Source organism: Phaenicophaeus curvirostris, chromosome 24 (genome assembly GCF_032191515.1).
Source record: "Phaenicophaeus curvirostris isolate KB17595 chromosome 24, BPBGC_Pcur_1.0, whole genome shotgun sequence".
NCBI lineage: Eukaryota > Metazoa > Chordata > Aves > Cuculiformes > Cuculidae > Phaenicophaeus > Phaenicophaeus curvirostris.
This window is the reverse complement of record NC_091415.1, coordinates 2,635,252-2,648,881: the sequence shown is the minus strand read 5'-3', so window position 1 is coordinate 2,648,881 and position 13,630 is coordinate 2,635,252. Positions and strand designations below refer to the sequence as shown.

Here is a 13,630-nt window from a genome sequence, read left to right as displayed (position 1 = left end):
ACAAACAATTGCATTAAACCTCAGCTTGTTTCTTCACAGCTCGTCTTCTCAAAATCTTCTTTAGGTAGCAGAGAGCCACGATCACCAGGACACCCACCGCCACTCCACTTCCAATTCCTACCAAGTACTCATAAATCAATTCTTTTTCCCCAAGGTGCTGCTTCTCTTGCACTTCTCCATAGGTGTTGTTTCCTGTGCTTCCTCCCTCCTTGTTTGCTGCCAACTTCTGTTCCTCGGTCAAATATTTTTGAAAGTTCAGCTCCACAAAATCATTCCAGATTACTCTGACCCCAAAATAGATTCTCTTGATGATTTTCAACGTCTTCAGCATCTGCACATCGCATCGGTAAGTCCCCGCATTGGACTCCCTGACAGGGGAAAACTTGACAAAGTAATTGGGGTTTTCAAAAGGTTCGAAGAGTTCATCCTTTGTGGTGATGAGGCCATGGGCAAGTCCCCACTTACAGGTTAGGTTAGTAAAGCTGTCTGCGCCCAGGGTCAGGCAGCTGATCTGTAAAGATTCGCCTACAGGGACGGTGAAGTAGACGATGCCACAAAGCCAGTTGGTCAGGCAGTCGGTCCTGCGCAGGGCACAATTCCTCTTCTCTCCGTCAGGAGTGACCTCGCACAACTCCTCCAGCCTGAAGCCCATCCCACAGGTGACACTGCAAGGGGTGCTTTTGACTGCAACTTTCACCGCGACTGTCATCAACTCTGCTGGGATGGTAACTTTTCCACCAGAAGCCACCAACGGCAGGTAGAAAGCACAAGGGAACATCCCAAGGATGGGGCTGTTCCACAAGGTCTTCATCTCGGGGTTATCACTCAGACCTGCTACGTTCTACAGGCACACAAACCCAGTAGTCAATAAATCCCAAAATTACCAAGAGCATGAAAACATGATTTCAACCTCCAGTTTGATGGCACTGACATCAAAGGGAAGCTGAACAGCGGTTTGTCGCTCTATGCAGGGCTCAGGAAAGTCACCAACGACTCAGTGAACCTGCATTTGTGGTGCTGATGTTGCAGTCTGGTTGCCCCGGTGACCACGCAGCCCCAAACCTTCCTAGGGAGAATAAAGAAGCCAAAGTGAGTCCTCTGACATGCTCCCCTTTCCCATGTCTGTCTAGGAGTGCCTAGGCTGTACAAGGCGTTTCTTACAGCACAGATTTACTGCTTTCTCTCGAAACACCATCATCAATCAAATTCCACACTAAAAAAAAAGCCAAACACCACCACTTCAGCTGTGGTGAAGGCACAATAAGTCTGTGTTTGCACCAGGATTCCTAAATGTTACCACAACGTAACCACAGTCGCATGGAAAAGCCAAGACATACTTGCCAACTTCAGGAAATAAACCAAAACTCTTTATTTACAAACACAAACCCTAACACCACTGCTAGAAACTACCATCAAGCCAGCATCTGACAAATATTGTACAAAACTACAGATACCAAAAAATAAAATAAGAAAAGAAAATAAACCAAGGACATATACACTGTACAGAGAAGTTTTAACAGAAACAAAGGCTGGAGTCTGTGGAAAATGCTTTAAAACGGTCTAGAGAGCCATTGCCTAAGCATATTTTAAAGCTTGTGGGGTCAGTCACACTGCACACGGGTGGATTTGATTCCAGGAAGGATGCGAGTCATCCTACAAGCAGACAGAACAAAGAAAACTCATACTGTACGCAGAGGAATGAATTCTGTTAAATAAAGCAGGCTGCTGTGCCAAAGCCGGAAATGAAAATACCAGTTTTAAAGAACCTTCTGATTTAAAAAGCATCCTCTCTTCCAATGCTTATCTCTCATGCACCTACTGCATCCTTCTGACTGCAAATTAATAAATCTCTTGACGACTCCTCTTCTTGGTTTATAACGTCTGCAGGATACTTTGAGAATTTAAATACATAGTGATCATCTCAATAATTACGTCTGGGGAACAACTGAAAAGTAATTGCATAAGAACTACTAAAGTCTATAAAACAAGGGAATTTCATTGGGAATTAAAACTTCTTTTTAACAGGCGGTTGGTCTGGTACAGAGAGGTGCGAGGTATTGGTCAGAGAAAGTGCCTCTTCCCATTCCCTCAAGGGAAATACAATGACTATTAAAGGACGGCTGGGAATGAGCTGTTAGCATTCACCTTTCTCCCTTTATTGATCCAGAAACAGGAAAAAAATGCTGAAAAACTACTGGTTTGAGTTTGAAGAAATAATGGTTCTGGTTTTTCTGCCAGTACGTACCAGCTAAGGAAAAGCTGGTTTTGGTACGGCACCTCACAGGAAAGAGAATAAAAACACCTGTAAGGACAGAAAGAAACTGCCAGCACAGCTTTCCATACCACAGGCTAGGAAAAAGCATATGAACTGAGTATTTTATCCAGAGTCCCTTTCATTTTTTCCTCCTCTCTAAGCAGAGTCATCCTTCACGTCTAAAATATTCAGAATATGAAGATTCATTCCTTGCAGACGTCAGAGTGTCTTGACTCCTCACACAAGATCTCTGTCCACTCGAGGCGAGATGGAAGCTGGCAGAGCAGCAGCAGCATCGCGCTAAGAACATCAGCACACGAGGCATCACACTGAGCTAAGAGAGAAGCTACAACAGTTACGCGGCTGGCACAGAAGGACTTAAAATTGACTGCAATGAAAATTAACAGGGAAGCTTGCAGGATACACAGTCATGGGGCATCAGGAATAAAAACACACACTGTGGGTATTCTTCAATCGAGGAACAAAAGAAATACTTCAAAGACAATGGCTGAGAAGCTCCGGAGTGGCAGAGAGCTGGGTACCGGCTCGCTTTAGAAACAGTCACACGTGGCAACACAGGCAGCCCAAGGAGTCTCTGCAAATCCCATGACCTGAGAGTCAGCATCTCCCACTGTTCAACGAAGAGGCAGTTAAGGAGGAATTGAAGGCCGTTTCCTCTCCCAAATTCATTGCTTACAAAAATCACTCCCTGAATCCATGAACAATCAGTCTGCTGCATTAGTCAGTCCGCTCTGACCGAGCATGTCATCTATCTTCCATGTTACGGTGCCAATATAGGAAAGAACACAGGAAGGTAAAGAAGAGCGTCTTCATAGCAATTCTGAGATTGCACCACCTGCTAAAGAGATCAAAGACAGATGAAAAATAAGTAACCACCCTCAAAAAGATGTTACCAGAAACCAGAGACCACCAAATACGGTACCATTTCCGGAAAAGCTGAAAGAGAACAAGATTTTCTAGATAAAGAAATGCTTTTCAGAATGAGACATCACCCACAAGAAACTAAATATGGCAAATTAGAGATCTCCAGTATTTCTGCACCTGTCTTTGAGATCACATGCACAGGTATGGACAAGGCAGCTAAGGAATCTCGCAGCTTTTATTCCACAAAACTGCAAACAAACTTACCTGGTGTGAAATTAATTTGATTCATCAACCCTAAAACCTCAAACCAAAAGCACAACTGAAAACAACAAGTTCCATCTAAGTCTGGGTTAAACCAGATTATAATTTTTTAATAAAACCTTATGGCAAAATCACAGAATAACCAGGTTGGAAGAGACCCACCGGATCATTGAGTCCAACCATTCCTATCAATGGATCAAGCTTCTCAGTTTATTTATACTGGAATCTGATTTTGATAGAGCAGCTTTAACAAGGACATTTACTGCTGGACTGAAGCGCACAGCGACACAGACGTGCCTGCAGCAGATTCCAAGTCCCAGCCACGCAGTGGTTATGGGAGACCACAAACATTTTCCAGCAGAGAAACGCTTGTTGTGCGACTGGTTTAGAGACTGATTAGTTACTTCAGAAAAAAACAGGAAGGAACTAGAAGAATCCACAGCTTCATGCATGATAGATAGAAAAAGCAGCCTGGCTTGGATGCCAGGCAGGAGGCTGTTGGAATCTGGAAGAGTTGTAGAACACCAGCAGCCCCAGGAAAAAGCTGGCTGCCCAAAATAGGAACTGTACATGCAAGAGCAAAGGAAGACAGACATGAACTTCATGGATCAAAAGACTACGATGAGTTTGGAAAGATCCAAGCGACAGTTTCTTTCAGTGGACAAGCCGTTCTTCTCATAGCATGAGTCAGAGACACTTCCAACAGACAACTGAGGTCTCCTGCACGGATCTATTGGAACCTCTTAAGGCAACAGTTCTGTAGAAGGGAGCACAATAATGGATTCTAATGAGATACAGAAGTCGCTCATAGCAGAATTAATCAGTTCCCTACCGCTCAGTCAAACTAAAGAACATCACCATGGAAAAAACACCTTAAAGTGCTTACAGGCAACTAAGGACGAGTAAAGTAAGTAGGGAAGTGGGTTCTAAACCCATTTGTTCATAAGAAAAGAAGAATTTCCCTTTCACAGTGTCCAAACCCAACATGGAAGCATTGCAAGCACAAGCGCACCAAGAACCTCCCAGATACGGCCTGGCAAATATGTATAAAAAAACCCAAGAACAGAGTCTGTCTAGAACGTTGCCTTGTTTGAGATGTGTAGGAGGAAATGGAGTATTGTTTTTCCAGCTCTCAGAATAGACTGATGCAACAGCGATCACAAGCTGCAAGAAGAAATAACGCTGAGCTGTCTACAAACGTATATCAAGTGGGTCAGAAAAGCAAGTTAATAACAGTTACATGAGCATATCTGGGAAAAGCTGAACAAAAATACTTGCTATTAAACCTGCTTCTCTGAAAACAAGCTGCTTATACAGCCACTCAGACGTAGGAAAGTCAAAATGTTGGGTTTTTTAAGCAGACAATGACTGAAATCCCTTCTAGAAGCCACATCGTTAAGGTTCCAGTGCACAATCCTTTCTCATTTATAACCTTATGTACATGTATATGTATATGGTCATGTTAATTAGCAGCACAACAGAAGAAAGCAATCAACAGGCCTGCTGATGGAAGTAACAGTTATACTCATTTGGCCTTCGAACTGGCCTTGCCCACCAGTCAGGATGTGTAACAGATGCCAGGAAAGACACCTGAGGATCCACACAATCCAGACAACTCCTTACTATCATACTTTAAAACAACTCGGATGCCCCTTTAATGGCTTGAGAAGTGAAAAGAGAAACACCCTGTCCGGTAAATCCACCACCAGAAGCTACTCAGTCCCTCCCAGGATATAACCAAGCTCTAAGGATATTCCCAGCTATCTTTTCAATTCCTGGATTTTCCAAGGTGCAGTGCGAAAGGATTAAATGCAAGCCCAGAAAACATCCACCACATTTTTCCACATATGAACTTTTTGCTTTGACCCTCTTCCCTTTTTCTGAAAATAGTAATTATCACAGTGCAAGCAGCACACCAGGAGCTGAGCAGGAAGGACAAGGAGCAAGGTGGGTAGCATAGGACCAGCAGTGAGGGACAGAAGTGGGGGGGTGGGATAAAATAACTCCTGTGCAGTCTAAAATCCACAGCAGCAGCTGCTGAGTTCAAGGAAATGCAAAATCTGATATATTTATTACATTCTATCTGTGAAACTGTTTATACATCAACCCCAAGTTCTTCACCACAATCTAATAAAAAGGGGTCCACACCAGTGAATCCAAACGGCTGTTTTCTCCATGGTGTTTTAATGAAGTTTTCCCAAAAAAGAAGACGAAGTAGCCAATGAGATGGCTAGGAAACGCTTACATCTCTCTGAGACTGAGTCTGTGCCCCAACAAAGGTGACTGCAACACTCCTAGTTTAGGGGAGTTTTAGCAGTACTAACAATATATGATCAAAAAAAAAAAGCGAAAAAGGGAGAAAAGTCCACCAAAACCTATCCTCACTTACAGCAACTGCACTCTCTGGGATACACTGCTGGGAACAGAAAATTCAGCTCCTCAATGTTATCTCACGGATCGTTTCTCAAACTGATACTATTCCCTTTCCTAGTTCTGCTCACAGTATTCTTCTCCTCCCCATCGCTCTGCCCGGCACAAAATACCAATTTCACCTTCAGAATCCTTCACTATTTACATTTTTCACCCTCAAAATCGACCTACCAAACCAAACCTTATTGCTGTTTATGTAAGAGTCGAGTGTAGTTATCAAACTGAAGTTATCAAAAGGGTTGTTGCTTTTGAAACAGCACTTGACCTCTACCACAACCCCCTCAGGCTCTTGCTATGCAACAGCACCGGCGTGGGGATTAGTTTTATTATGAATATTGTAAATGCTTCCACTTCAAAAAATGTCATATTTTGCCTATCCTTGACAGCAGCTAAATGTTTAAAGAGCAAGCGCCATTTGGGAAGATCAAACGCTACGAGTAGACTAAGTTGGGGTCTGTACAAAGCAAGGCCACCAAGCAAGCCAACGACGCTCACGCTGGGTTCCTTACCTGTCAAAGGCTGTCCCAGCTCCGCCTGCACTTTACCCTTCGCTGCTCCTTCCAGAGGTAAAGCACCTCTGTCCCCTTTGTAGAGTTTCGGTTTAAATGGAGAATCTTTGTCTTTACCTTTTGATCCTTTAGGCCTGCCTGCTTGCTTCTTCTTGGATTTACCATCTCCCTTCACACCCAGCAGCGGATGGACTTCTGTGGAGAGACAGCGTGTTACCGATGTGATTTATCAGAACATGCAGCTGTGGTGTGAGTTACAAACAGCATTAAAAACTCCAGTTTCAGGATGCGATTATTCATTCCCAGAGAAGTCCTGGCTGCCCCATCCCTGGAGATGTTCAAGGCCAGGCTGGATGGGGCTTGGAGCCCCTGATCCAGCAGGAGGTGTCCCTGCCCATGGCAGGGGTGGGACTGGATTGGTTTTGAGGTCCCTTCCAACCCAAACCACTCCATGATTCTGTGATTCCTACCTTGCAAAATGCCATCAAATTTGCAGAGTTTGTGTTTATTAATAACTGCTGTGAGAAGTGACTTCAATGGAAGGAGAAAATTAAAGAGCAACCTTCTGAACTGCTGGTCTTCAGACAAAGCTAAGGCAAAGCCAAAAGCCTTCTCAGAAGCACAACAGGCACTAAAACCACAGCAGCTTCTACGCACCATCATTAGGCACTCCTTGTAGTTCGATGTTGGTGGTTTTGGGCTTCTTCTTTGGTGCCTGAGATCCATCAGAGGAGGACTGCCTCTTCTTCTCAGAGCCTAGTCCCTCATCAGCTAAAGAGCTCTGAACTGCATCCGGCGGAGGTCCGTAGGGGTTTTCTTCTGGATCTTCAACTTCAGGAGCAATGGGCAAGTAAAGCAGAGCCTTGGAGTCCTCCAGTTCTTCATCACTGTGAAGAAAAATAATTGCCTTCATTTGAAATTAGGGGTTATTATAACATCACACAGGGAATATTAGTGACATATTTTGTATTCACACTTGAAACAAAACATTCTTTCACCTGCTACAGAAGGCAGCAATGGGATCCACGCTGGTTACATCCACTTCTTCATCTTCTGCAGCATCGGCACCTGAGAACCAGGGAAAAAAGACGATTAAAGACAGTAAGGAAAAGACCAAGTGACTTGGAAAGAATGGGACTGACTGTGCTTAAATGTCTAAGCATGCAGAAATGAGAATTAAAGCAGAAAACAAAAGTGTTTCCTTTTAAAACTACCCGGTTTTTATTTTATTTTTCTATGTTCTAATACAGACCTATTGATGTAAACCACCAGTAATAAAGGTAAAGATTTAAAGTCTTCTAAACATTCAGCTTTCACTGAAATAGTTCTAAATCTATAGGAATTTATTTTAATGCTTAATTCCCACAAGTCAACGTTACACTCTACTATTAGAAACTGCTAAACAGCAGTTAATCTAAATATGATTAGTGCTGCAGGGCCCAGTAATGAGCAGAGCTCTGCAGTATGCTGGGACTAATTGAAATTTCTTTCCACGGTTTAACTGCTGCCTTTCACAGCACACAATTTTCTGGCACCCCCAAGTGGCCTGGCTGCGCTGCTGTTCATTCAAAATCAGCGCTGCTGCTGCTGAGAGCAGGTCTGCACCACGACACACACCTATTTGCTGCTGCTTTCCGCTTAAACATACATTGGAGAGAGGAAGCATTTCTAAAACAACGTTGCCTGTCAGCTGGCAGGAATCATACTGACTGCATTAGTTCATACATCTTCATTTATCCCCTTCTGTTTTGTCATTTAACACCCACGTACACTGCCGCGTAGTGGTTTTAGTTTTTACTGTGGTCACGTAGTCAAGACTACAAACTCTCTGCTAAACAGAAACAGTTTACGCAGTACCTGTCTGTTCTGGTTCACTCTTATCTTCATCTTCAATGTCAAACTCTGACTCCCTCTCTTCATATTCTACATTTTCGTCCAGCTCTTTGAAGTCAGGCGCAAAGGCACTCCAGTTTTCCTAAACAAATTCCAAATGATTTTTTCCTTATGCAAAGGAACAGCAACCACAGTGAGGACTTGTGCAATCACAACCTCATTCTGCATTGAGGTCCTCAAGCCATGTGCAAGATGACAAAAATCAGGCCTCATACAGGTCCACAATCACGTGGCAAATAAGGAACTGCACAAGTTAGTTCCTAATGAAAATACGACATCATAATATTCCTTGGGTATTGCGACGTATGCCATAATTACCCATAAACCCAAAGCTGTCTGTTAACGTTTAGCCACTTCAGTTTTTGGCTGGTTCACTCAGATTTCCAGCACTTAAAAGGACACATTCAGGACACCATCGCCCTGCAAAAGGTCCCTGCTATATTTAAGACATAACTCAAAGTTTAACTGTGCGAGTACCCTCCTCCCATTGAACACGAAGGCAAACACAGGTCAGGTCAAGCAGGCGAACCTAAGGAGCAGGCTGAGAGGGGATTTCACAAAGGATTTTAACACGCAACCAGTCCATCTACTGGGATGGAGGCCACTGGTGGATCCTCTTAAAGAAACAACTTAGAACACTTACCACTTGATTCTGAGCCCATATTGACACCACACCACTTGAGATAGAAGCTATGATCGGTCGGACAGGATGCCACTAGATGCATTTGAAAGAGGGAAGAGGAAGAGCTTAATTGGTAAATGGAATTAAGAAAGCTTGGTTTTCAAAATAACACAGAAAACAACAATAGTAGACAGTTGTCTTACTGCTACATCCAAGAGCAGCTCTCCTCTGGTGCCGTGGAGGATTTTCACTAGGTTTCCAATGCTCTTCTCCCAAATGTACAAGGCATGCTGTCGTGCTGAACCTGCCACTATGTATTCACCATCACCAGAGAAGCAGCACTTCTTCCACGGTGTCCTGCACGCAAAAACATCATCACAAGTTAAAATACACCACAGGATGGAGGATGAAGGGCTGTGGAGTGAGCTTGCTCTTCAAGGATGAGGCTTTCAACAACCTCATCCAGTGGGAGGTGCCCCTGCCCATGGCAGGGGGTTGGAACTGGATGGGGTTTAAGGTCCCTTCCAACCCAAACCATTCTGTGATTCTATCATTCAGACTGAGATCTTACATACTCCCACCCACAGATAACATTTAAACTTCAAATGAAATCGTGACAGACAGGTTTCACATGAAAGCAGCTCTCTACTGCACTGAATAAGATACCGAGCTACTCTTCATCCCAAGGTCTCATTAGTGCCGAGCACACACATCGCGCCTTCTCAAGTCAGGTTGACCAGCCATTCTGCTGCCTCTTACCTGTTCACTAAATCCTGCAGCTTCTGCATGGGTTCAGGTTCCCCATCCCGTCCACAAGTCAAAATTTCACGGCCATCGTACACCCTGATTATCCGGTCAGCTGTGTTTATTAAAAAGCAGCTGCAGAAAGGAAGGCACAGAACATGCTTTGCATTAAAAAACTAAGAAAATAAGAAGAATCTGAATACGTTTTCCATGAAAAAACCGTGGGAGTTTTCAAGACCCTGTACGCTCTGCCAATCCACCCTCTAGTTTTCAATTCATCATAAAAGACACTACTTGGCAGATGAAGTAACTCACCTTCCTTTCCGCGCAAACTCAATCGATTTAATAGCTGTAGTGTTGCTGGTTCCAGTTGTCACCCTGAAGGACGCAACAAGATCCTGAGTGTCTGTTTTTAAGACCAAGATCTGAGGATTAAGGAGACAGAAGGCAATCAGTGTATTCACTGCAACTCACTCATCCCCTTTCGGTATCTTTCATATCAGCCACTACCCCTGAAAACAGAAGCCTCAGCAATCTACACAGAAACAGTTGGGATTCTGCAGCTGCAGTTTCTGCGACCAAACATTGCTTATTTACACTTAAAAAGGATAAAACAAATGCAGTTGCAGACAACAGCTACACGAAGACCTAACTCAAAGATTATAGAGATCTTCTGAGAGAAAACATGACAGAAGATCATCTCAATGTGGGATCAATTATTCAAGAGACGTTCCTGAAGCCTTATTACATATAAAAACAAAGAATGCAACCCAGAAATGTTACACGTCTTGATAATCACAGGGAGCAATGTAAGCTGCTGCATCCTGCCACCTCCTGAAGACTCACCTTCCCCTTGGCATTGCCCGTATAAATGTATTCCCCTCGTCTGTCAAAGGAGGCCACGACGTTGAGATCGGAATCATCATCCACAGGCAGGACAACATGCTTGGAGTCTGACAACGTTAGCATCACCGGCGCCGACTTCATGGGACAAACCAAAACTCTATTTCTGCAAAACAGAAAACAAAGAGTTGGTAGTTCCTTCCCCGGAAAAGAAGTTTCCACATTTAGAAGCGGAAAAAATTCTCAACCTGTATCAAGAAATACAGAATATCTCCGTATTTTTATTTTCGTTGTTACTTCAACCGTAACATGACATTAAGCTGGTGTCTACTTTGATTTCCTTTCTTTCTCTGGAAACTTTTCCATGTTTATGCAGGAACTTGTAAACTCAACAAGATATTCTATACACACTGAAGGGAATCTCCACGTTTCCTGATATTTTCATAATAAGAGCCACAACAAATCCATTTAGGGTCCCAATCACAAGATAACAGACCAAAAACACCCACTAGGTCTGGAAAAATTTTGTACTGAAAGGGGCTCCAGGAAAGCTGGGGAGGGGCTCTTGATCGGGGAGGGCAGGGATAGGATGAGGGGAAATGGTTTTCAGCTGCAAGAGGGGAGATTGAGACAAGATCTTAGGGAGAAATTATTTCCTGTGAGGGCGAGGAGGCCCTGACCCAGGTTGCCCAGAGCAGTGGGGGCTGCCCCATCCCTGGAGGGGTTCAAGGCCAGGTTGGATGGGGCTTGGAGCCCCTGATCCAGCGGGAGGTGTCCCTGCCCATTGCAGAGGGTTGGAACTGGCTTTAAGATCCCTTCTGACCCAAAACATCTGTGACTCTATGATTCAAACAGCAGTAAAAACATCTTAGTAATTATTAGCTCTAGTAAAGTGAGAGCAAGCAACCCTTCTTTTTCACAGGACTTACTGGTCTCGAGGGTGGTACTGAACTTTCAAGATAGGCGAAGGAAATCGAAACCTCTGGTCACAGTCTCCAGAGAGCACATCCCACTGCGACACAATGTTATCGGTCGAAGCACTCACCAGTTTGTGACCATCTCGACTCCAGCTACAGGAACGAGAAGCAGTTCAAGCAGTAGTTACTACCCTTAAAAACGCAAAACACGCACCCGCTAATAGCCAGTTTAAAATTATCAGATGGTTCAACATCAATCTATCAGCCTAGAGAGTAACCTTTCAGTTCTACATCCGAGAACTTAAAAAGCATAATGAGTTCTGAAATTCTCTTAAAGGAGTCTCAGAGCAAAACTGAGTATCCTGCAATGGGCTTGGGCGCTCCAGGAATCAACAGAGCATTAGGAGCTGTGAAGTACCATCTCCTGATGTCAGGGAGACTTTAGAGCAACATTCCACTACTGAAAGGGGCTCCAGGGAAGCTGGGGAGGGGCTCCTGATCAGGGAGAGCAGGGAAGGGAAGAGGGGGAACGGTTTTCAGCTGAAAGAGGGGAGATTGAGATGGGATGTTAGGAAGAAATGTTTTGCTGTGAGGGTGGGGAGGCCCTGGAACAGGTTGCCCAGAGCAGGGGTGGCTGCCCCATCCCTGGAGGGGTTCAAGGCCAGGCTGGATGGGGCTTGGAGCCCCTGATCCAGTGGGAGGTGTCCCTGCCTGTGGCAGGGGTGGGACTGGATGGGCTTTGAGGTCCATCCCCACCCAAACCATCCCATGATTCTCACACACAGGCAGCGCCGTTTTCTCACATAAACCCCACCAGCTTCTCAGCGGCTGCGAACTCGGCGCCCGGCCGCGCAGCGAGCTCTGTCGCCCCGAGAAGCCGCGGCCGCTCCTCACCAGAGGGAGCAGACGGGGTGGATGTGGGCGCTGATGATCTTGGCGATCCCCCTGGTCAGGAAATCCCAGATGACGATCCGCCCGTCGTTGCAGCCCACGGCCAGCAGCGTCCCCCACCGGTTGAAGGTGCAGGTGAGCGCCATGCTGATGCAGTCCAGCGTCCCGTCAGCCTCCTGCGGGGAGAGCGGCAGCCGCGGGGGCGCTCAGCCCGGCCCGCCCGGCCGCCTCGCAGCAGCCTGCGGGCCGGGGGCGGCCCCGCGGGGGCGGGGAGGGCCGTTACCTCGGGGTAGTTCTGGCCGAAGGACTCTGCAAGGAAAGGCAGGGGGTGAGGCGGGGGGTGAGGCGAGGGGTGAGGCGGGGGGTGAGGCCTGCGCGAACCCCCCCGCCCCGCGCCCCGCACGCACCGAGCAGCTCCAGGTTCATCGCGGCCGCCGCCTCGTTCCGGTCCCGCCGATGAGGACCCCCGCGCCGGGGCTGCCCGCGCCGCGCCTGACGGGACCACGGCGAGGGGCCTGCCCCGCCCCAGCGCCTGACGGGACCTCCCCCCGCGCGGCGAGCAGGCGCATATAAGGGCAGCCCTGGTGCAGCGCGCAGAAAGAGCCCGGGCGGCGCTGAGGCTGCGGAACGAGGGTTCCGGGTGGTGTTGCTACCCCTGAGCTGCTATGCAGAACACATTGTGCTTGCTAATTACTAACAATTAATATGCATTCTAATCATGAGAGCTGGGGAAATGTTAAGTCCTCTCCTTCGCGATATTGACACAAAAAGTGTTTACCATTACCAAAAGCCAAATACTTTGATTTAAGCTAAAATAAAGTTTAATTTATCCAAGTAACTATGGGTTTCGGGCACAATGACCATGGGGTTTTAGAGCATGTTTTTTCAAATAGTGTTTTTCTAGACACTGTTAAGGCTTGGGTTCACTGTGTTCTGTCCTGAGCAGAGCTCTCCTCTAATCCAGCCTTTCCCCATCTCAAACGCAAGGTCAAGCAGAGCTGGAGCCAGCCCAGCACCCAATTGCATACAAAGCAGAAGTCGCTACGTTAAAAAATTCCATAATAAACTTTAGGGGATCAGGGCAGCCTTACTGAGGAGGACAGCACGTTCTCAGGTTGGACGCAGGGCAGTAGGCTCAGAGGGGCTGGAGTCCAGAACCATTTCCAGTTTGCACACTGTGGAATCTGCAATAATCTAACAATTCTCCTTATTTCCCCGGCTCTGGGGGTGTGAGGAGAACAGCGGTTTGAAGATAAACTGGGTGTGTGAAGTATCTCAAACAAGTTGGGGCAGGCAGGCTTTATACGGAAAAAAACAACGCAGAGAAACAGCTGTACAAGAGTTTAGGAAAACCTGCAGATTTGCAACACCACACATCAAA

At 46.0% G+C, this 13,630-nt stretch overlaps 2 protein-coding genes across 6 annotated transcripts; both read right to left on the bottom strand.

Moving 5' to 3' along the window:
* Nucleotides 1-945, bottom strand: TMEM81 (transmembrane protein 81). The gene has a single exon (XM_069875936.1). It carries the CDS (start codon nucleotides 809-811, stop codon nucleotides 14-16), a length of 798 nt encoding a protein of 265 aa, XP_069732037.1. The 5' UTR covers nucleotides 812-945; the 3' UTR covers nucleotides 1-13.
* Nucleotides 946-1,345: 400 nt separating this feature from the next.
* RBBP5 (RB binding protein 5, histone lysine methyltransferase complex subunit) lies at nucleotides 1,346-12,784 on the bottom strand. Of its 5 annotated transcripts, none has more exons than XM_069875610.1 (14): nucleotides 12,657-12,782; nucleotides 12,533-12,558; nucleotides 12,253-12,425; nucleotides 11,371-11,511; nucleotides 10,445-10,607; nucleotides 9,914-10,023; nucleotides 9,614-9,733; nucleotides 9,058-9,211; nucleotides 8,876-8,947; nucleotides 8,197-8,314; nucleotides 7,338-7,407; nucleotides 6,997-7,226; nucleotides 6,340-6,534; nucleotides 1,346-3,113 (listed from the first exon to the last, which is right to left on the bottom strand). In XM_069875610.1, the coding sequence occupies exons 1-14, from the start codon at nucleotides 12,673-12,675 to the stop codon at nucleotides 3,085-3,087; spliced, it is 1,620 nt and encodes a 539-aa protein (XP_069731711.1). In that variant the 5' UTR covers nucleotides 12,676-12,782; the 3' UTR covers nucleotides 1,346-3,084. The 5 variants fall into 5 exon arrangements, with proteins under 5 accessions (XP_069731711.1, XP_069731712.1, XP_069731713.1 ...); XM_069875611.1 differs by having other exon boundaries at nucleotides 1,346-3,110; XM_069875612.1 differs by having other exon boundaries at nucleotides 6,457-6,534.
* Between the last annotated feature and the right edge of the window lie 846 nt (nucleotides 12,785-13,630).